Genomic DNA, 22724 nt, shown 5'->3' on the forward strand with positions numbered 1-22724 from the left:
CCCCAAAGCTACCAGTCTCCCTCCGGGGTTACCGGTCCCTCCCCGCAAGCAGTGCCAGGGCTCCGGCAGCCCCACGCGGAGGTGCTGCACGCATGTCGGTGGGCACATGTGTGTTGCTTGGGCACAGGTATGGCATGGCGGTGCTGTGGTGTGTCATACGGCAAAGGCCACGGGTGGCATCTCTGCCAGCCCTAGCGTGGGCACGCGTGTGCTGCCAGCCCGGCACGCGTGGGTGCTCGGTGGGTCAGTCTCCCCACACCGGGGCTGGTGGCCCCACACCGTCACCCCTAGCCAGGGCTGTGGGGAACCGGCACGCACCGGGGTGCGTGGGCAGGCGTGTTGGCGGAGCCCCGGCAGCAGGAGGGGGGTTTCGCAGCTCTCCCCTGCGTGGGGCTTTGTTCGGTGCCAGCATGGAGGGGCTGCGGGGACCCTCTGTGCCACGGCCATGCCATGGGGGCGAGCGGTACCCAGGGACTGTGGGCGTGTGGCGAGGGCACACGTGGGCGCCCAGCGTGTGCCGGCGCGGGCATGTGGGGCGTGCAGGTGGCAGCCAAATCTGGGGGGTGCGGGGGAGCTGCTTCCCTTCCCGAGGGACCTGCGAGCCCTGGGGTTCGTGGCAGGAGCGATGCCACGTGTGCCCACGCAGGTCACTTGTTGAAGCACGGGGAGATTTTTCCGCAGCCCCAGCCGAGGTGGGGGGTGCGCGTGCACCGCGCCTGCACGGTTGGCGCTGGGGGCCCGTGGCAGTGCAGCGTGTGAACAACCCTTTGCTTTTCTAGGTCATGTCACTGCTGCCTGTGCTGGATGGCGCCTGGCAGCCAGGGCTGCCAGTGACGTGGGGGAGGTGGCCCTGGGGTGGCTGGGCTGGGTCATGGCAGAGCCTCTGGTTGGAGTTTCTTGGCCAGGTGCTGCCGATGGTTTGGATGGCGTGCGTGGGGCTGGTGCTGAGTCGTGCCGCTGTGGGAATGCTGCCAGCGGGGCGGTTATTTGGCACTGACCTCTTCCCCCCCCAAAGGTGGTGGCAGCTGAGCTGAGGGGGGGCTCATGGGGAGGGAGCCGTCTCGCATCGGGCGCCTGTGGGGAGGAGCGGGGTGGCGCGGCTGTCATCACCGTCACCATCACCTGGCTGCTGTCCGGCCACCCTCATCGGGGAGGCTCGGCGCCCCGATTCCCAGCGGCATTCATTACCAGTGGCACAGACGGCGGCGGATGCTGGAATTGGCCATAGGGCAGTGCCAGCCCGTCTGTGCCGGAGCCCGGAGCCTGGTGCCTGGCAGCGGCTTCTCTTCGAGGCCTGCCCAGTTGCTTGTCAAGCCTTGTCAGCAGACCCTGCTTTGATCCAGGGAGTTTGCAAGAAGCTGGGATCCTACAAATTTGATCTGTGCTGGAGAGAAAATGGATACGGAGCCGGCACTGCGGTCAGCTTGCTCCCTGACCGGCAGCCACGTGGCAGAGGTGCTCCAGCGCTGGCTGGGACACACTGTCTGCTCTTCCCGGCTGCCTCTGGCTCTTCTCGACGCCTCTAAGGATCTCTGGCAGCGCAGCTCTCCTGCCCGGTGTGACACCTCTGCCGTGCCAGTGCCGGGCGTTGGGCCGGAGGTGCTGAGCTCAGGCTGTGGAGAGCCCTGCCACGGCACCAACCTCCCGCGCAGAGCAGTGGGAATAGATGAGTCTTCCTTCACTCGGGCTGTTCCCATCGGTACCAAGTCCCCATGTCCTGGGCTGGGTGCTCTCCAGGCTGGGTGGGGGCTACAGGACAGGCTCCTCACGTCCCCGTGCTCGGAGGAAGATGATGCTCAGCTGGATGGATGCGTGAACCATGGGATGAGCTGCTAGCCCTGGTCCAGCTTGACACAGCCCTTGGGGCTGGGCTGCTGTGATGCTTTGACACTTCTCCACAGGAATTTGGACCGAGGCCCTGCAAACTCATTTTCTACCACGGAGCCATCCTGTAATGGGGACGGGGCTGGCTCTGGGCCACCCAGCTCAGTTGCCAAACGTCAGAGGTTCTGTAGCTCCTTGGTGCTCGTGAGGGCCATCGCATGCCCCCCCCGCTCTCGTCCCGTCTGTTCGTTCTTGATGTCCTCCAAGAGCAGGATGAAGCCAGGGCCCTTCTCCTCGGGGCACCTTGGAGGCTCCTGGCAGGTCTGGGTCTGGCTGAGAATGGTGTGTGACAAGGAAAAATCCCCCTCCTGCATGAGCACCCATCCGGGCTGCCATCCTCCTGCTGCCACCCCTGTGACTTGGACCCTGCGTTGGAGCCCTCCTGGGGCTCTCAGCCCCCCTGCCCCATCCCTTTGCAGGATGGAGCTGATGGAGAAGAGGGAGCTGCATCCCAGCGACATGGAAACTACTCGGAAGAGGCCATGGGAGAGTGGCAGGAGCAGCTGTGGCTGCTGCAGCCCCTGCGGGTGGCCTGCTGCGGGGGCGGGGGGGCTTGCCTCCAGGGACCCCCACAGCCGTGGAAGGAGAGGCAGCACACACTGCTCCCTGGCAGAGTGTAATCCCTAATCCCGGTGGAGATTTCAGTGTGCTGTCTCTTGGCCTTGCTTTTGGAGTGGAGTTTTACCAACAGCAGTTAAGTAAAATAAATAAAAAGGCCTTTGCTTGCCAGTGCTAGCGAGGCTGAGCCAGTGATTGGCAAAGCGGCACCATTAATTACAGCTCGGCGCTGCTGCCAGCCTGCCTGCTTCAGGAAAGGTGGTGGCAGCGCGCCGGGGAAGCCAGAGGGAGAGGGGGAGTGTGTGGGGAAGGGCAAGACGTGGGAGGGGGGGGAAATATGGTCCCAGGTGCCAGGGGGATTGTGCCGTGGTAGGTGGGAGCAGCATGGATACCCCTCTCCCCGCTGAGCGCCTGGGTGGGCACGGGAGCCCATGCATGCAGACATGTGTGCACGCACACACTTTGCAGGAAGCCACGTTTTCGGGGGGGCAAGGGCTGGAGGTGGTGATGTCGGTGGATTTTCTCTGGCACCTTCACCCGGTGATGCTCAGAGCGTTAATTAGTTGGCAGAGCGAGGCTGTGTCAGCGCTGTCGAGGGCCGGGCAGGGGCTTGGTGCTGGGGGTCCCTCGCGCCGGGAGGATGGGCGCAGGGTGGCAAGGGCTAAGCGTGGAGGTGGTGCTTTGAAGGTCCCCGATGCCTTTGAACTGCTAGCGAAGATCCTGGAAATCGGAGGGTTGCAGACGTTCCTGGCGGGAAGAGCTCGTTAGGGCACTTTGTTGGCATCACCTCTGGGCAGGCAGGGATATACTCCCGTGGGATGGAGCCTGTTTTGTGGCCACATGGCCGTGCTGTCGGCTAGCCTGCTCCTCCCTAGATACCGTCGCCTTTTGGCATGGACCAAGGCTGTTCCCACCATGGTTCAACACCCTGGGCTGCCTGGCCCTTCCTTACCCTGCTGCCCTTTTTCCAAGCCATCCTTGTGTTAAGAATTCTCACGGATCGCGTATTTTTTACACCCTATTAAAAGAAGACTGTTGGGTTAAAAAGCGTGTCTCTCAAAACCCAAATCTCCTTTACTTTGCTATTAATCGTTTCTCAGATTATTAATGCCAGCAGGGTTTAGTGCCGCCTGTTTATCACTTTGGGGGCTGGTTGGTTGTTTCTGGCTTTGCCTGGTTGGAGAGGGGTGGCCGCGGCCGAGCAGAAGCGCGGTAGTCGGGAGCTGGCCCCCGCTGTGCCGGGAGGATGGAGCTGGACTGCATCCCTGCTGAAATCTCCATTCGGGGGGAGCATCTTCAGGGAAACAACCTGTTTGTGCGGTGTGAGCAGGGCTGGCGTGGAGTGTTGTCTCCTCCCGTTGTGCCGCGGCTGCTGGTGAGGGAGAGACGAGCCCTTGTTGGATCCTGCCGGTTACCGGAGCCGGGAGGGATGTGATGACAGCGATGGAGAGGGACCGTGCTCTGACTGCCGAGGATGGGGAGCCCGGGATGTCGCTTCCGCATGGTTGCTTCCCGGCTCTGTGATGGCTCTTTAAAAGCTTTAATTAAAAACCCACCCTCTTCCCTGTGTCCGGGCAGGGAACAAAAGGCAAATGGAAGGGGCTGGAGCGGGTGCCTGCGGTGGGTGAGCATGCCAGCCTGTGCCAGCCATGCTCCGGGTGCCATCCCCTTCCCGGGGGAGCAGCACCCGCTCCTGCAGCAGCCCAGCGGGGTGGTTGGGTGCGGTGGGTCCCAGGGGGCAGCAGGCATCCCCCATCAGCCGGCTTCGCCAGCGGTGCCACCATGCAGTCACCGACGGTGGGTGGTTTCTCCTGCATGGACCGAAGCCCTTTTGGAGGTGGGGGGGCGATGACAGCGGGGCCATGCCCTGGTGCCCCGGCAAGGCTGGGCTCCCCCTTGCCGGAGCACACGGGCAGTGATGCTGCAGGCTGTGAGGTCCTCCCCGCGGTGCCAGGTAGGCTGTGACAGTGGCCCCTCCTCGAGCTGCTCGGTAGCTCCCACTGGGTGACTCGGTGCCCCAGATGTTAAATGTTTTCTTGGGCCCAGCTTGCAGCTCAATGAAATATCTTCACTGCAGCAGCAACAGCAAGCGCTGCGGGGAGCGAGGCTGGTGCTGAACGAGCTGTATCAGATTTGATCTGCTCTTAACGAGCCCCGGTCTTCAGTAGCAGCTACAGCATGGTGCTGGGCTCCCCAGCAGCCGCAGCCCTGGCAGGTTTTGGGGCTCGGGGGAGGCTCCCCACGGTCCAGAGCACCTGGGTCTTGCAGGGTGCCGTGTTTAAAAGGCGAGGAGCCCAGGGAGGTGTGGTAGTGGGCTGCCTGGCCGTGCCCGTCCCCATCGAGCTTTCCAGCAGCCGGTTTGCCTCAGCCGTGCAGGCAGGCTGGGCATTGGCAGGAGCCGGGCAGGAGGGATGGGTGGATGGCAGTGCCGAGCATCCCTCCTCGCTGCTCCCAGGTGAGGGAAGCAAGCACCATCTTGTGTCCCTGCCAGGCTGCGGGAGCCCCAGGAGCTCGCTGCAGAGCAGCAGCGTGTCCCTGCCTGACCTCCTCCTCCTCCTCCTCCTCCTCCTCCTCCCCCCATCCCCGGTTCTCCCGGAGCAATGGAGGGCTTGGACTCTCCGGGAGACCTCAGGACCTTGCTGGGCGCTTGAGGAGCATCAGTGGGGGATGCTCATGGGGCTCCCTGCTCTGGCTGCCCCTTGGCTCCCCATTGCTGCTGCCACAGGTGGGGGGTCTCCTGTTGAATTCCCAGGGGTCTCCCAAGGGTGGAAGTGGCTGCAGAAAGTGGGGGTTTCTTTTGACCTAGATCTCTCTGCTTACACTGGGGGGTCCTGCCCAGATCCGGCCCCAGACCTGGCTGCTCCCACTGGCTCCATCCCAGCCCCTTTCTCCCCATGCCTGCGTGCCACTGACAGACACCGGCTGCCGGCACCGAGCCCCGTCACTGCCGGGGCGGCAGGAGCCAGTGCCAGCCTGTTGCATGAGAGCTGGGTTATTTTTAGCTCTTTAATGTGCCCATTATGGCTTCGGCACATGCTCGGCCGAGGCTCAGGCTCCCTCCCTGATGAGCAGGGGGATGCCCTGGTACCGGGGCCTCCGCCAGGGATGATCTGGGAGCAGGAGATGTTGTTTGGGGGTGGAGAAAAGCATCCCTGTGTCACGCTGAGTGCTCGGCATCCCCCACGCATGGCTGGGATGGAGGGGAGCAGGGACCTTGGTGGTTTTGGAAATCAGCCTCTGGAACAGCACCTGTCACTTGTGGCCACCTCCTGACCATCCCCTGCTGTCCCCAGGGCTGTCCCCTCACTGCCGCTGCCCTGGGTGCAGGCTGGCCTGGCACAGCAGTGCCGACACGTGCGCGGTGGCCTTGGCCTCTGTAGAGCCACGCTCCGGTCCCACTTAATAAGGCCACCACGTGCATTATTTTATTAATGAGTTATTAAAAAGCTATCCATGGCGATGCTGCTGTATACCCAGCATGTTGTCCAAGAAATACGTACTTTAACGATTGCTTGCCCTGTGCTGGGCTTTCCTGGCAGGTCAGGGGGAGAGCTGTTGGGTATCCCTGTTGGGGTGCCTGTGCACCCCAGCACATCACCCTGGGCTCCTCTGCTGAGCAGCTGGCCTTTCCCCACAGTGCTCTGGGGCACCAGCAATAGCTATGAGGCTTTTTATAGCCCCATCTGGGCAGAAGCTGTTTGGTGACTCCTTGCCCAGGTTGTGCTTGGCTGGCTGCGGTGGATGAGCCGAGGGCAGGGGGGGTCCCCGCGGTGGGTGTCTGCTGGCTGCGGAGTGGGAGCTGCATCTCTGCCCTGATGGTTTTGGAGTAGAGTCCCCGGTCTGTGCTGCATGGTCCCCAGCCCAGGGGCTGCCTTGGCAGAGCACAGGGAACCAGGCAGGGGTCTCCAATGGCTGTCCCCTGCTTGCAGGGTGACAGCTGGCGATGTGGACCAGCTGGGATGCTGCTCCTGCAGCGGCTGGGGCTTGGTGCAGGGTTTTGACTCCCCTGGCACAGCGGGGAGCCCGCAGTGACTTGCCTGCTGCTAAGCATCTGTCTGTCTGTCTATCCTGTCTGTCTGTGTCTGCCTCTCCCCCAGGGCAAATGCCATAGGATGACCGCTGCTGGTCCCCTCTTACTGGCTGTGATATCTTCTCTCCTGTGGCTCACACGGGGCTTTGACCCGGCTCCCAGTGCCTGCTCCGCTCTGGCCTCCGGCGTCCTCTACGGCTCCTTCTCCCTCAAGGACCTCTTCCCCACCATCTCCTCCGGCTGCTCCTGGACCCTGGAGAACCCTGACCCCACCAAGTACTCGCTCTACCTCCGCTTCAACCGGGAGGAGCAGGTCTGCACCCACTTCTCGCCCATGGTGCTGCCACTTGACCACTACCTGGCCAACTACACCTGCGACCCCCGCGGCGAGGCCGCCAGCCCCCCGCCCGCTCACCAGCGGCCGGAGGAGGAGGAGGAGGAGGAAGAGGAGGAAGCTGAGCTGGAGCTGTGCGAGGACGCAGGGCCCTTCACCTTCCTCCATTTCGACAAGAACTTTGTGCAGCTGTGCCTGGCGGCCGAGCCCGAGGCAGCCCCCCGCCTCCTGGCCCCCCAAGCCCTGGAATTCCGTTTCGTGGAGGTGCTGCTCATCAACAACAACAACTCCAGCCAGTTCACCTGCAGCGTGCTCTGCCGCTGGCTGGAGGAGTGTCTGCAGGCTCCTGGCGCTCGCCGCTGCGGCTTCACCCACGCCGGCTGCAGCTGCCAGGCGGAGAGCCCACCGGCACCGCGGCGCAACGGCACGCGGCACGCCGCCCGCACGCCTGCCCCACCGCCCACCGCCGGTGACTGCTGCCCCACTGACCTGCATTCTGCGAATGCCAATGATTTCGACCTGCCCGAGGTCCCACACGGTGAGTGGGGTGTGGGGGGAGCCCCGGGGATGGACCCCCTGCTGCATGCGTGCTTCTTAGCAGTGCTGGGCACCGAGCAGGGAGGCTGTGCAATGGATGGATCCTGCCTGTGCACGCTCTCTGGGGCAGGAGGGGTGCAAATCTGGTGCTGTGCACAGAGCGGGGAAGCCATGCAATGGATGAATCCTGCCCATGCACACTCTCTGGGACAGGAGGGGTGTAAACTGGGTGCTGTGCACTGAACAAGGAAGCTGTGCAATAGATGAATCCTGCATGAGCACACTTTCTGGGGTAGGAGGGGTGCAAATTGGGTGCTGTGTACAGACTGGGGAAGCCTTGCAATGGATGAATCCTGTCTGTGCATGCTCTCTGGGGCAGGAGGGGTGTAAACTGGGTGCTGTGCACTGAACAAGGAAGCTGTGCAATAGATGAATCCTGCATGAGCACACTTTCTGGGGTAGGAGGGGTGCAAATTGGGTGCTGTGTACAGACTGGGGAAGCCTTGCAATGGATGAATCCTGTCTGTGCATGCTCTCTGGGGCAGGAGGGGTGTAAACTGGGTGCTGTGCACTGAACAAGGAAGCTGTGCAATAGATGAATCCTGCTTATGCACGCTTTCTGGGGTAGGAGGGGTGCAAATCTGGTGCTGTGCACAGAGCAGGGAAGCCACGCAATGCATGAATCCTGCCTGTGCATGCTCTCTGGGGCAGGAGGGGTGCAAACTGCGTGCTGTGCAGAGCAGGGAGGCCTTGCAAAGTGCAAATCCTGTGCATGCTCCTGGGTCCAGCGCACCTCGTCCAAGCGACGGCCAGGCTCAGTGGAGCTGCAGCTTGCTCTGCCCTTGCCGTGGCCTGGCTGACCCTGTCAGTGCTGCTCAGCGCCACGCCGGCTCCGCTGTTTGCCATGGCTGCTCTGGCACAGCCTGCACAGCCGCGGGGCCTCGGTCACGGCCTCCCTGGCACAGGGCTGCTGCTCACCTGCCGGTGTGCCCGGAGCGGCAGCCCTATCACTCTGCATTGGTGGAGATGTGGAAAACATTTTGCAGGTAAAATGACCCTTTCCCGTGGCAAATTACCCTTGACTGCTGCAGCCCAGGCGCTTGTTATTCCAGGCAGGATGTCACGGCATGGTGGCACGGCGTGGCCGGGCTATTAACCAGGCGGAATGAAGCCATTTGCTCGTTACGGAATTGCAGAAACCTCGAGTGAAGATAAAGCAGCCGTGCTTACCCGCGCCCTGGGCGCCAGGGTTGGGCTGCCCATGGCAGGGACCTGCCTTGCCCAAGCACTCCCTTCACCTGTGGGGCACCTCTGCCCAGCCCACCGAGGTGATGCAGGGGTTCTGGGCCACATCTGGCCAGATGTTCCCCCTGCGCCAGCTCTGGGTCGTGCACGGGGAGGAGCATTCCCAAACTTAGCTGCGTGGGGCCTTTATCCAGCAGATTAGGTGGTGGTGATGGGCTGTGGGTATATATACAATTTCATTGGGCTTTAGCATTTATTTCAGGAGCTAAATGTCATTACGGGCAGATCCCCTGCTTAAATCCCTGGCCTGTTACAGCTGCAGGGTTACAAATCGCCTCATCCCACGGGGAGTTGCTTGAGCTGATTTTGGTTGGTTGGTTTTTTTCCTTCCTATTTTTTTCCTCTCTAAATGCAACTCTGCATGGACAATTAAGAGCTCAGTGCCAGGTTCAGGTGCCATCCCCAAGGTCAGCCTGGCTGACCCTTTGCCCAGGGCCCTGACACCCGCTGTGTCCCAGGGCTGCCTGGGGAGCAGTGGGTGCTGCGGGCTGCCGGCACGGAGCAGGGCTGCAGGATACCCCATCCCCTCACTTCTGGAGGGGATTCTGCATCTCCTCATGGCTGGTTTGGTGGGGTTTAGTAATGCCAAGCATGGCTCAAAGAGAGGATGCTGAGCTGGGTGCTGGAGATGGAGGTCCCTGCAGAGCTGGCACACTCGGGCGTTGAGCCGCTTGCCACCTCTCCGTGGACTGGCACACAGACCAGCTGCAATGGCGAGAGCGCAAACTCCCGCTCCTTCCCCAAATTACATTTGACATTCAATTAAAACCTGGAGGTGCCTGGAGGTACGATGTTATTGCGGTGCCAGAGCCACAAGGGTAATGCGCTGCCTCGGCCGCACCGTGTGTCACGCTGCTGCCAACCGGTGCAGCCCCCGCACCCCGGTCCCCCCCCTGGGCACTCGTGGCTGAACCCTGGGGCTGCGGGGCTGGAGCACAGAGCGCCCTTCATGGCATCGAGGGGGGGTCCTGGGCTCCCACCTGGCCTCCCCCCAGCACCCCACGGAATGGAGAATGGCTGCCTTTCAGGGTGGCGGTGGCAGGCAGGGCCGGGGGGCTGAATGGCGCCTGTGAGCTGAGCTTTGGCGGGCGCCCAGCACTGATCTCACCCTCCTCCGCCGAGCGCCGCAGCCGCGCAGCGATGCGGGGGCTGGCGCCCACCCAGCCGCCCCCCGGGCCCAGCCGCAGCGGTGACCCCAGGGGTCCCCATCCCCTCCGTGGCATGGCTTTCCCATAGGGATGTGGTTGGGACCAGGGGGATGCAGCCCCAGGGCAACGCAGTGCTGGGTCTGCGTGGGTGGAAGTGCGGGTGGGTGTGGGGATGGGGTTGAAACTTTTGTGGGGTGATGGTAGGCACGTTATAGCCATGCGGTGGGGGGGGTGTCTGTGGAGAGGGGACACCCCCACAGAGCCTGCAGTGCAGAGGCTGAGCTGTTTCAGCTCTGGGGGTTGCTCTGGGCTGTGTTTCCCCTTGCTCCAAACCCATCATCCTTTGGAAACCAGCCCCCTCCCCTCCCCCCCGCCCCAGGAGGTGATGCCGGGAGGTGATGCTGGGAGGGGGCCACATCTGCCAGCTTGCAGGGTCACAACCAGCCTTGGAGGACTTGCTGAGGTCCCCAGAAAATCACCTCTGCCCTTGCAGCCCAGCAGCCACAATGCAGGGCTCGGGGAGGGGGGACCCCCACGGCAGGACCGGGTGCAGGTGCCGGGGACGGCCCCAGCTGCCCCGCAGTGACGGCCGGGGATTTAGTGCTCTCCGAAGAAAATTGAATTTGGTGTCTCTGTCGAACACAGCCGGGGAGAGAGCCCTCGTATATCCTCGGGATTTATGGTTTTCCCCGGGCACTTGCCGTGATGCGCGTAATTCTGCCGTGCCGCTCGCGGGGGCGGGCAGCCCTGTGGGAGCTCAGCCCTGCAGCCAGACAGACCCCCTCAGAGCAGCCCCTTGCCCCCCCTGCACCCCACCAATGCCACGGGGCGGGATGCACAGAGAGAGGAGCCAAGGGTGCTGGGCTGCACCGGCAGTGACGGCCAGGAGCCCGCGCAGGGGATGGGTCCGGGCAGGGGTTACGCTGGGTTGAAGGCAAAAGTCAGTAAATTTGGGTCTGGTTTACAGCACTAATAAGTGTCAGTGCAGGCAGCGCTCCCGGCCCTGGGCTCATATATCACCTCTGTGTTGATATGGGAGCTGCAGCGTGCCCAAAGCATGGCTGGGAGCTGGCCCTGCAGTGCCAGGTGTCCCTATGTCACCTTCCCGCTGTCCCTTGGGGACATCACTGTGCTTGGCTGGCAATGCCGGGGCAGCTCGGTGAGGTGGTGGTGCCACCCCTGGCTGTTCTCCTGGCTGTCACAGCAGCAGGGTGCCCATGGCACTTTTGGGGGCCACGTGCCCGGCGTGGCATCAGTGGTGCCCAGGGAAGTCACAGCATCTGCGGGCAGCAGCAGCCCCGGTGCTGCCATGCTGTGCCCAGGGTGAGTCCACAGGAACTCACCAGCATCTTGCACCCAGGTGTGGGGACAAGGGATCCTGCTGCAGGACAGCGGGATGGCCTGGGGGGTGTGGGGGAGGCCGGGGAAGTCATCCTCCCCTGCGCCTGCCGCCGCACCTCCCGCCGAGCCCTCCACATGCCAGTTAATTTCACGCCAAGCGCTCTTGATGGATCACTTGTTATTTTTGGTGAGCTGAGCCATAAATTTGTGCCACCTCACTGCAGCAAGCTGTTAAGTGGGGACTGGAGAGCACCTCTGCCCCGCGTGGTGGGGGCACAGGCACCCTGGCTGCACCGGGGACACAGCACCCTAGGCCATGCTCCAGCTGCAGCCCCAGTGATGTGGGATGATATGTCTGGGGGAGCTGTGACACATTTTTGGGGATCCGTGAGTGTGCCCAGCAATGCTCAACCAGCTCTTGCCCTTGGGGATGCCATGTGGGGCCAGGCGTCCCTGTATCCCCCTGCAATGTCCCATGGTGGCCCGTCTCCATCCCTGTCCCTGTCCCCGCCCCCTGCCTGCTCTCACAGGAGCACTTCTCTCTTCTAGGCAATGCAGTCGAGGAGAACCAGAAGGTGAAGACCCAGTGGCCACGGTCAGCAGACGAACCGGGTGTCTACATGGCCCAGACAGGTACCAGTGCTGCCCCAGCAGGGGCACAGGCACAGGACACTGGTGTCACTGGCTTGGGTACCAGGCAGCGGTGATGGAGAGGGAGTGACTCCTTTTGCTTCCTGCCCACCGACTTAATTTGCTCCATTTATATATTTTTCCTTTACACCTTCCTCTGAGGGTTGTAAAGCAAAAAAACCCACAACCCCAACAAAATCCATTAATTGTTTTGTTCAAATGTATTTATTTGGCAAATCCATCTGGGTAATTTGAGCATACTGCTCCCCCCTCCGCAGCCCCCCCTGATTTATGGTTGGAGGGCTCGGAGGCGAGCGGGAGATGGATGGGCCCTGGCGCCAGGAGAGGAGCTCTGCTCTGTGTGCCTGGCATGCAGATCTCCTCCTGACCATGTTCGCGTACTCGCGGGGGTCCTGCCCCCCTGGGAGCTGCTGGGCAGAGCAGGGGGTGACCCCAGTGGTGACCAGGTCCAGCCTCGGCATCCCCGTGTGATGCGGAGCAGCCACGGGGCATTGTCACCTCCATGGGAGCCCTACTCCCGAGCCTGCATCCTGCCTGTCTCCAGGACAAATCGTCCCCTTCGGAGCCCTCCTCCGTATATTCCTTTTTAATTTAAACTGATGGCCTTTTCTTCTGGCCTGTCCAATAGCTTCAGAGACATCATCAAGCTTAATAAGAGCAGGGCTGTTGTAAATGTCAGTGCTGTGCCTGGGTGGGGAGAAGGAGCTGTGCCGGGCTGCTTGCGCTGCCTGCGCTGCCCAGCTGGACGCTGTCCCTCGTGCTGGGCACGATCCTGTGCCCCGACCCCTTCTCTAGGTGCAGCCGGTGCTAGGTCTGGAGGGCAGCATGGGCTCCTTCGCCCTGCTTACATCCTCCGTGTCACCCCTGTTGCCCAAGCACCTTGTCCTCATTCCAGGTGCTGCCCGGGCACTTTCCCATCCCCTGTGGGTGCTCCATGGGACCTTCCTGGCCCCCTCAGGGAAGTCGCTGGCTCTCAGGCTCCGTGTTTCCCACAGGGGACCCGGCGGCGGAGGAGTGGTCCCAGTGGAGCGTCTGTTCCCTGACATGTGGGCAGGGCTCCCAGGTGCGGACACGCTCCTGCGTCTCCTCGCCCTATGGGACGCTGTGCAGCGGGCTGCTCCGGGAGACACGGACCTGCAATAACACGGCCACCTGCCCAGGTATGGGGAATGCGGGGACACCAGGGGGGTTTCACTGCTGGCTCGGGGTGCCCGCCGCTGGCTGGGCTCTGGTGGGTGCGCAAAGGGCTGAGCAAGCGAGCGGCTGAGGGGAGTGGAGACCTGTTGCTGAGGGGTCTCTCACAGGTGGGGTATTCTGGGGGGATGGATGAGGAAAGTGGCTCTGCGTGGCGGCTGCTGTCATGGAAGCAGGTATTGCGCATCCTGCGCTGGGCTGCTCCAAGCCCCCTTGGCATCCCCACATCATCTTGCCTTCCTGGTTGGACTAGCTCTTGGGAAGCCACGTGGGGAAGCAGCAAGCGGGGGGAGGCGTCTAGAAGGGGTGCCCTGCGCCCCACCACCCCTGCTCTGCCGGGGGTTTTGCTTTGGGAGCAGCTGGGGCGGTGGCACCTCTCCATCCTCCCTCCTGGCAAACTCAGGGCTTCCCCATGGTGCCTCCGAGGCTTTGTGCTGGGAGAGAGGCAGGCGCTGGAGCCTGCACCGGGGGACTTGGGGGACCTGGCGTGGTGGGGGTCCCCGCTCGTGGGGAACAGGAGGGGGCCGAGCTGCTCAGTGCCTTGAGGCAGGTTGCGGGCAGGCAGGATGCCGGGCGTCTCACTGGGCCACGTGCTGGCTCCTTTGTCATGGTGGTGTCCATGTGTCTTGTGTGGGACACTGGGGGTCAGAGGGGCCTCGGTGTGCTGCAGTGGCAGCTGGTTGCCCTGTCTAAGCTTGCGATGTTTCAGAGGTTTTGCACCTCAAAACCACACAGGTGCCCGCTCCCCTCCGTACCAGGGAGCACAGCCCTGTCCTGGCACTGCAGGGACATCGAAGCTCACGGAGGAGCATCCTTTAGGATGCTTGTGTGCCGCACAGGTCCCTGCTCCCTTCCCAGTGGGCTGAGCTCCCGTGGGCGCGATGCGTGCGAGGGGCAGCCGTGCCAGTGTGTCGACATGGGGTTGGGGCGAGCTGGGCCATGTGTAGGTGTGGGGGGATGTGCACCGCCGGTGCCAAGACCCGGAGCAGGGCAGGGAGCAGCAGTGGCACCACTGCCTGCTCAGGGCCCTTGGGGGTTTGGGCTCAGGTGTGATGGCGGGGCAGACGGTGCCAGCAGGATGCAGAGGGGAGCTGGGGACCGTCCCCAGCTCTGCCGTGAGCCCCAGCCCAGGGCACGAGGGGTCTGCAATGGGCAGGACCCCTCAGTGCCAGGAGGAGGAGGAGGTTGGAACCCCGCGAGGGCTGGGAGCGTGTGGCAACGGCACTGTGCTGTGTTGCAGTTCACGGCGCGTGGGAAGAGTGGTCCCCGTGGAGCCTGTGCTCGGTGACCTGCGGGCGAGGGGCCAGGACCAGGACGCGGCGGTGCGTGGCCCCGCGGCGCGGAGGGAAAGCCTGCGAGGGCCCCGAGCTGCAGGCCAAGCCCTGCAATATCGCGAGCTGCCCGGGTCAGTACCTCTCTCTCCCCCTGCTCCTCCTTCCCCCTGGGAATGCCAGGAGACAGCACCGGCCAAGAGCCAGGGCTGTGCTCCCGGCACGGGGCTGCGGTGCGGTGAGGGACGGGTGGCACTGCCATGGGGACCTGGGACAGCCCATGGGCACATGGGTGCTGTGACATGGGGTGCACCCTCCTGTCCCCACTGGAAACCCAGATGGAGAGCCAGCTCCATCAGCCATGCTGGGGGGCTTGAGCCCCCGCTGTGGGCAGGGGGGTCCAGCCTGGGGACCACGGAAGAGCCGGCTCCTTCCCTGCCCATCTGCTGTGGCTGACTGTCCCCTGCAGCAGGCACGGCGATGGCACTGGTGTGGCATCGGGATGTTGTGGGGCACTGGGGAGGTGGCGAAGGGGGTCGGCTGCAGGGTCTGTCTGCACATGGGTGGAGCAACATCTCTGTCCCTTCTTGTGTGCCTGGAGTGGCTGTGGTGGCGGCTGTGGGGTTTCTGCGATGATGGCCAGGGATGCCACGTCAGGGCCAGCATCCCTGTGAGGACTCGATGTATGGCAAGGGGAGTCCGGTGGCCAGCTGGGAGCAGGATGGAGCGTGGGACCTGAGGGGTGCGCAGGGTGCACCGCCCCTGCAGCAGCTCCGGCAGGGGTGTGCCACCCACGGCACATGGCCTTTGCCACAGCAGCCCCATGGAGATGCTGCTGCAGCGAGGAGAGCTCCCAGCAGCTCTTTCCCTGCTGCCCTGGCCCATGCAGCAGTGCTGGGGCTCACAGGTTCAGCGGGGAGCGGTGCCAGGGCTGCTGGGTTTGGCAGGGAGCGATGCCAGGGTCCGGTGAGCATGGCCATGTGGCAGCACTGGCTGTTGTGGTGCAGCGGGGGCTGTAGGAGCCACCGCTCAGGGTGTGGGGGCCAGTCCTGGTGACAGTCCCCCCAGCCGGGGCAGGATTTGGCGCTGGCTGCTGAGGTCGGCGCGGGAGGAGCCGGCACATCCGTAGGTTGGACCCGTTGCACCGAGAGCCCGGCGTGGGTCGCGGGGAGCTGGAGCCGTGCGGCCGAGTGGCCGCCGGCCGGTGGAGGCTGACGCCACTCTCGCTTGTCCCCGCAGTGGAAGGGCAGTGGCTGGAGTGGGGCGCCTGGAGCCGCTGCTCCGTCACCTGCGCCAACGGCACGCAGCAGCGGACGCGCAAGTGCAGCGTCTCGGCCCACGGCTGGGCCGAGTGCCGGGGGGCCCACGCCGACGCCCGGGAGTGCTCCAACCCCACCTGTCCCAGTAAGGCCCCGCGCGCTGGGGGGGGAGCGGGGGGGAGGCTGCGTGTGCCGCTGGCACGGCGTGTCGGTGCACGGCACATCAGCGCGCATCAGCCATAAAGCCGCTGCAGTGTCACCACCGGTGACACGAGGATGCTGGCAGCTCCCTCTGCTGCGGACGCGGGCGTAAGGGGATCAAGAGCCGAAGGGTGATGCCAGGGATCAGCAGCTGCCCCGCTCGTGCCGCTTGGTCCCGCCAGGCACATCTTGGCTGATGGAGCCAGGGTTTCATACCGTGTCACGCTGCGGGGACCCGTTGGTGCCCGGTGGCTGCAGGTCCCGATGTGCTTTGGGTGTGCAAGCATGTACGAGCTCTTGTGCATTGCACGTGGTGGGGCTGGGGCCAGCTCTGGCGATGGGGGGGGACACTGGGCAGCAGGATAGTCAAGCCAAAGGATGCACCCCATCCTCATCCTGTCCTTCGACCCCATCCTCGTCTTGTCCTTCGACCCCCCGGTGTTGGTTGCAGGCGCGGAGGGTGCCGGTTGCTGTGCCATGGCCGCCACGGCAGCCAAAGGGAGGGAGCAGCTGTGCCACGCACCCCAGGGGTGCCCTTGGGTTGCCAGCAGGGAGCAGCCAGGTGGCTGCACGGGGATGCCAGGCTTGTCTAAAAGAGATACAAATCACTGATCCATGGATTTCATACCCCACGGGGCTTTCGATTCATGGCGTGGGGGGGACAGCCATTGATGGTGCCCACCAGCCCTGTCCTGTCCCCTTGGGTGCCATTTGCTGTGCAGAACCAGGCGTCCCACAGTGTTCCCATCCCCACAGCCGACAGCAAGTGGGGTCCCTGGAACCACTGGAGCCTCTGCTCCAAGACCTGCGACACCGGCTGGCAGCGCCGCTTCCGCATGTGCGAGGGCACTGGCGTGCAGGGCTACCCCTGCGAGGGCAGCGGCGAGGAGGTGAAGACCTGCAATGAGAAGAAGTGCCCAGGTATGGGGCACACTTTCCCCCCCCCTCACACACCCCACTGCCCATCACCCTGCATCCAGGCTCTGCCTGACCCCCCCTTTCGCCCCCCAGCCTACCACGAGATGTGCAAGGATGAGTACGTGATGCTGATGACCTGGAAGAAAACAGCTGCTGGGGACATCATCTACAACAAATGTCCCCCCAATGCCACGGGTGAGGGGCACAGGGCAAGCACCCCCAACCTCCACACCCCACCCCCACCCCCCCCAAGCTCTAGAGCAGGGCAGGGGGCAGTGGGTGACATCAGGATGCTAGGCAGCATCACCCATCCTCGGCGTTCCCGTGCCAGCACCAAACCCGATTGTCCCACACAGGGTCCGCCAGCCGCCGGTGCCTGCTGAGCCCCCATGGGATCGCCTACTGGGGTGTGCCCAGTTTCGCCCGTTGCGTGTCCCACGAGTACCGATACTTGCATCTCTCAGTAGGTGCACGCTCTGGCGCGGCCCCCCCCGCTCCCCAACCCTCCCCTCCCTGGCACAGGGGGTTTGCTCCATCCCTGGGCAGGGAAACCCAGCAGCCGTCTTGCTTCACCGGCTGCCTACTGCATGGGGAAACTGAGGCAGGGCTCCCTGGGCAGGGCTGGGGAAGGGGACCCTGGTCTGAGCTGTGCTCTTGTGTCCTTGGGTAGTGGCTCTTGGGATGGGGAGGACCCCCCCTGCGTGACCCCTGTGTCCTGCTGCTGCCCCAACTAGTGCAGTGAGCTCTGTAGTGTCACCACTGCCTGGGCTCTGGCCGTGGCAGGGGACCTGGGGACATGGAGCACTGCTGGGGTCTGAGTGACACCGGTGTTCCCCCCGTACAAGCTGCGGGAGCACCTGGCCAAGGGGCAGCGGGTGCTGGCGGGTGAGGGGATGTCGCAGGTGGTGCGGAGCCTGCTGGAGCTCATGGCCCGCAAGACCTACTACAGCGGGGACCTGCTCTTCTCCGTGGAGATCCTGCGCAATGTCACCGACACCTTCAAGAGGGCCACCTACACCCCGTCCTCTGAGGACGTGCAGGTAGCGGGCAGGGGACGGCGAGGCACGCCCCTGGGGAGGCGGCGGCGGTTGGTCCCCAGCCCCCAGCCCCGCTGAGCCCCGTCCCCGCAGCGCTTCTTCCAGGTGGTGAGCTACATGGTGGATGCGGAGAACCGGGATAAGTGGGAGGATGCCCAGCAGGTGAGTGGCACAGGACACGGGCGGGTGGTGGGGGCAGCTGGGATGTCCCCACCATGGGCACACGTCCCAGCGGCTGCGGAGCTGGTTGCTCGCTTGCAGGTCTCGCCCGGCTCCGTGCACCTGATGAAGGTGGTGGAGGACTTCATCCACCTGGTGGGTGATGCGCTGAAGGCCTTCCAGAGCTCCCTCATTGTCACCGACAACCTGGGTGAGCGGCGGGGTGGGCGCAGAGCCTCGGCGGGCACAGGGAGCTGGCTGGTGACACCCGTTCTGCCCTGCCAGTGATCAGCATCCAGAGGGAACCTGTCTCCGCCGTCTCCAGTGACATCAACTTCCCTATGAAGGGGCGCCGGGGCATGAAGGATTGGGCCCGCAGCTCTGAGGACAAGCTCTTCATCCCCAGGGAGGTGCTCAGCCTCGCCTCGGCTGGTGAGGCAGGGCTGGGGCTGCAGGAGCCAGCACACTCTGCATGTGTGCACACGTGTGGGCATGAGTGTGCTCCTATGGCTGTGCAGGCATGTGCACATGTGTGAGCGTGCACATGGGAGTGCACATGTGTGAGCGTGCACACCTGGGAGTGCGCATGTATGGGCACGTGTGAGCAGGCACATGGGAGTGTGCATCTTCTGTTGTGCACGTGTCAGCATGTCCATCTGGAGCGTGCATGCATGTGTGTACGTGTGTGTGCACATGTGTGAGTGCACATCTGGTGCTATGCACGTGGAGCATGCACATGAGCAGTGCACATTTGCACACATGTATGAGTATGCATATTGGGGAGTGTGCGTGTGTCTGCATGTGAACATGTGTGAGCATACACATCTGGGAGTGTGCATGTGTGTACACGTGTGTGAGCATGCACATGTGTGAGTGCACATCTGGTGCTGTGCACATGGAGCATGCACGTACGGTGCAGTACACATTTGTGCACACGTATGAGCATGCATATTGGAGAGTGTGCATGTGTATGCACGTGACATGTGTGAGCTTGCATGTCTGAGGCTGTGCATGTGTAAGAGTGCACATCTGGGAGCACAGGTGTGTGTGCATGCATGTCTGGGAGTCCACGTGTGTGGGCGTGAAGGCAGCCTCCTGCCAGCCCACGTGCCTGCATGTGTCAGCGTGTGCTGTGCCTGTGTTGGAGAGGGGATGAATGTTCCCTCACGCGTGTCGGGCGCAGGCTCGTGGGCTCTCACGTGTGCCTATGTGCTTGCTGAGCCCACGCCGGTGCCGGGCGCTGGATCATGGCACTGCTCTCCCTTCCCCTCTCTCTGCAGAAACAGATGAGTCGTCCCACTTCGTCATCGGGGCTGTGCTGTACCGCACGCTGGGGCTGATCCTGCCCCCACCCAGGTGAGTGGGGCTGCCCACTGTCCCCTGCGCCATGTCCCCATCCCTGTGACAGCCAGCACCCCTCCCTGCAGGACCCCCCTGGCCGTCACCTCCAAGGTGCTGACGGTGACAGTGCGCCCGCCAACCAAGCCCGCGGAGCCCCTTGTCCTGGTGGAGCTCTCCCACATCATCAACGTGAGTGTCCCCATCCCGTCACCGTGTCACCTCCCGGTCCCGTGTGGGTCCCAGGCTCTGAGAGCTGGGCAGGGGCCAGCAGCTCCCAGCTGGTAGCCACAAGTACTGGGCTCCATGCCCGTGGTGGGGATGTGCCAGTGCTGGGGAGCCAGGCAGGTCCCCATGGACCCCCCAGTCCCCTGGGGCTGGGAGCAGGGCAGGGCGTGAAGCACTAACCCATCCCTCTGTCCGCAGGGCACTTCCCACCCGCAGTGTGTCACCTGGGACTACTCGAGGACGTGAGTGAAGGACAGGGGAATGGGGACACCCCTGGCCATGTCCTTGCTGGCCGATGGGGCTGGGCTGTCCCAACACCCCAGTGGGTCTCTGGGGAGCTGGCAGGAGGGACGGGGAGTGGGGCCAGTCCCTTGCTGTGGCTGAGTGCTTCTGACTGTGGGTGAATCGTGCTGCCACAGGATCGATCTGCCTCTGCGTGACGCTGGGGACGGATGCCGCCAGCCTGCCAGATGCAATTTGTTAGTGTGGAGCCCGCTGCTCTGGCAGGAGCAAGGGAAAGTAGGGCACGGTGGGGGGACAGCAGGGCCAGGTCCCCCCCTGCCCTGGTACCTGTGGCTGCTCTGCATCTCGGGGTCACTGGTTCCAGTACAGCTCCTGTGCTGATGGGGAGGTGTGTGGCTGTGATGAGTGTGGCAGGTCTCAGCCTGCCCCCAGGGGAGCGGTGTCCCCAGCTGTCCCACAGACCCAGTTCCCAGTTTTGTCACTTTGCTGGGAGCTGTGGCTGCTCTCCCAGCGTCACCATGGGGCTCTCCCTCCCAGCTCCCTCCCGGGGGAGTCCCCGTGGCAGGAGGGGAGCGTCACCCGCTCCCGGGCAGGTCTGCCTTTGGGGTAGCACAGCTCTGCTGCATGAGCCATGGCTCATGCTGGAGGGGCCACAGGTGCCAGGGTGTCCTGGGACTGCTGCTGCCTGCCCTGGCGCTGCCTTGGTCCCCTCCATCCCTGCCACCCCTCTTCCCAGGCCTGGCCCCCTCCCTCTGTGGTTTGTGCTCCCCCAGACCTGGGTGGGATGGTTAAATTTCGTGTTGCACCGCTCCCCAGCACGATGGGCACCAGGGCGGGCGGGGGCAGCTGGGGGCAGGGATGGCGTCAACCCCCCACGCTGGGCTCAGGGGATTAACCCATCCCCTGGCAGCGCTCCCCCATCTGCCTCCCCCCAGGCAGCGGCCAGCAACGGGTTAACTCAGGAGAGGCGCGAGGGGCTGTGTGTGTGTGTGTGCGTTTGATCATTTCAAATTGCTCTCCCTCGCTTTCGTCCCATTAATCAGGGATGCTGGCTTGGGAAACTGGGACACGGAGAGCTGCCAAACCCTGGAGACCCTCCCAGCACACACCAAATGCCAGTGCCGCCAGCTCGCCACCTTCGCCGTCCTCTCCCAGCTGCCCAGAGACCTGGTAGGGGACAGGATGGGGACAGGGACCAGCCTGCTGGGGAACATGGGTCATGGATGGGGGGGGATCCCCGGGCTGCAGGCCTGGGTAAGGCGGGGGTCCCGAGGGAGGATGAGGAGGGGCGGGGGCTGCATAGCCTGCAGGCACCCTAGTAGGATGGGATGGGCACTGGAGGATAGGGGGGTGTCTCCCACCAGCCAAAGGAAGGGCCCTGGCACCCTGAGGGTGGGCTCGTGCGGGCAGGGGTCTGCTGTAGTCTGTAGGGCTCGATATGGGGCATTGCTGTATGCCAGGAGGGGAGGGGGCAGCCCTGGCCCCAGGCATTCCCCCCACCCCATTGCTATTCCGCCCGCATCCCCCGTCGGCATGGAGATAGGCACGGGTCCCCAGGAAGGCGCCTTGGCTGTGCCACTGCCTCCACCGACCCCCTCCGGCGCCCGGGGGTCCCCAGCCAGGGGGGTGGAGAGGCCCAGTGGGGGGCAGGGGGCGGGCAGAGAGCGGTGGTGGGGGTTGAGGAGGGGGGGGCAGGCTCAGCCGCTACCCCCCACTGCTCACCAGGCCATGGACCCCTCGGGCACTCCATCAGTGCCACTGATGATCGGCTGTGCCGTCTCCTGCATGGCCCTGCTGACCCTGCTGGTGATCTACGCGGCCTTCTGGAGGTGACCTGGGGACAACTGGGGACCCGGGGGGCACCTGAGGTGTGAGACTGTGTGGGGAGGGGGCGGCGAAGTGGGGCACGGCACGAGTAAAGTCTCAGCATCAATGTGATTAAATGCAACGTGGCAGGAACAGAATGACCCCCGTGGGAACCGGGCGGGTGGGAGAGGTGCCCAGGCTGCCTGGCACTGTCCCCAGCCAAGGACAGTGCCCACCCGCCGGCAGCATGCAGGGGACACGGGACAGGGACACGGCACGGGCTGGCGCCCTGGTCCCATGCTGCTCCTGCCCGCAGGTTCATCAAGTCGGAGCGCTCCATCATCCTGCTCAACTTCTGCATCTCCATCCTGGCCTCCAACGTCCTCATCCTCGTGGGCCAGTCCCACATGCTCAGCAAGGTGGGTGCCACCACCCTGCCCCCTCACGGGGTCCCCGGGTGGGCACGGGGGCTGCAGTGGGGTCTGAGCCCTCTTTTCCCAGCTGGTCACCTCGTCCCTGCTGGCTCCCTGCAGCAGATTGGATTTGGATTAACTCGATCTCGGGATTAAATCCTTTGTGCTGGTGGCTTTGACACAAACCTTGCCCGGGTGTGGGAGTTTAACCACGGCGGTGCCGGGCGTGTGGCTGCGGTGGTGCCACGATGTCCCCCCTTGAGGTGCCCACGTCCCCGCAGGGTGTGTGCACCATGACGGCTGCCTTCCTCCACTTCTTCTTCCTCTCGTCCTTCTGCTGGGTGCTGACGGAGGCCTGGCAGTCCTACCTGGCGGTGATCGGCCGGATCCGGACACGCCTGGTCAGGAAACGCTTCCTGTGCTTGGGATGGGGTAAGAGCCCAGCAGGGCTGGTCCCAGGATGGGGTGGAAGGGAGGCACCACACCCCCCCTCCCTGGTACCCCCCAGGGTTATCAGAAGGGGAAACTGAGGCACGATGGAGGAAAGCAGACCCAGGTGTCTTGGTCCCTTTGACGTGGCGCACTCTGACCAGCCAGACCATGGGGAGCTGCCAGAAAGGCTCCATCCCAGTCCCCATCCATGGGGGCTGGCAGAGGGGTGGTGCTGGGGTGGGGGGACGGACAGCAATGCCACCCCCCCTGCAACCCTGGCCTTATCTCCTCTTTCCAGGGTTGCCAGCCCTCGTGGTCGCAGTCTCCGTTGGCTTCACACGGACTAAAGGCTACGGGACGGCGAGCTAGTATGTGGGGACATGGGGACACAGGGCTGGGCCTGGGGACCGCCCCGGCTGGCCACAGGGGATGGGGAC

General features: G+C 63.8%; 1 protein-coding gene across 1 annotated transcript in view; it reads left to right on the forward strand.

Moving 5' to 3' along the window:
• Positions 1–22724, forward strand: part of ADGRB2 (adhesion G protein-coupled receptor B2) — a 28757-nt gene that overhangs the window by 824 nt on the left and 5209 nt on the right. Inside the window, 20 exon segments of the mRNA XM_055800854.1 lie at positions 6540–7344; positions 11687–11770; positions 12784–12948; positions 14223–14387; positions 15493–15657; positions 16470–16634; positions 16725–16826; positions 16988–17094; positions 17477–17671; positions 17762–17830; positions 17930–18038; positions 18113–18259; positions 19108–19183; positions 19255–19357; positions 19592–19635; positions 20680–20806; positions 21362–21465; positions 21759–21861; positions 22137–22287; positions 22586–22655. Coding sequence (XP_055656829.1) covers positions 6555–7344; positions 11687–11770; positions 12784–12948; positions 14223–14387; positions 15493–15657; positions 16470–16634; positions 16725–16826; positions 16988–17094; positions 17477–17671; positions 17762–17830; positions 17930–18038; positions 18113–18259; positions 19108–19183; positions 19255–19357; positions 19592–19635; positions 20680–20806; positions 21362–21465; positions 21759–21861; positions 22137–22287; positions 22586–22655 — 3041 coding nt within the window. The 5' untranslated portion in view covers positions 6540–6554.

The sequence above is a fragment of the Falco peregrinus genome, chromosome 3 (assembly GCF_023634155.1).
Source record: "Falco peregrinus isolate bFalPer1 chromosome 3, bFalPer1.pri, whole genome shotgun sequence".
NCBI classification, from domain to species: Eukaryota; Metazoa; Chordata; class Aves; order Falconiformes; family Falconidae; genus Falco; species Falco peregrinus.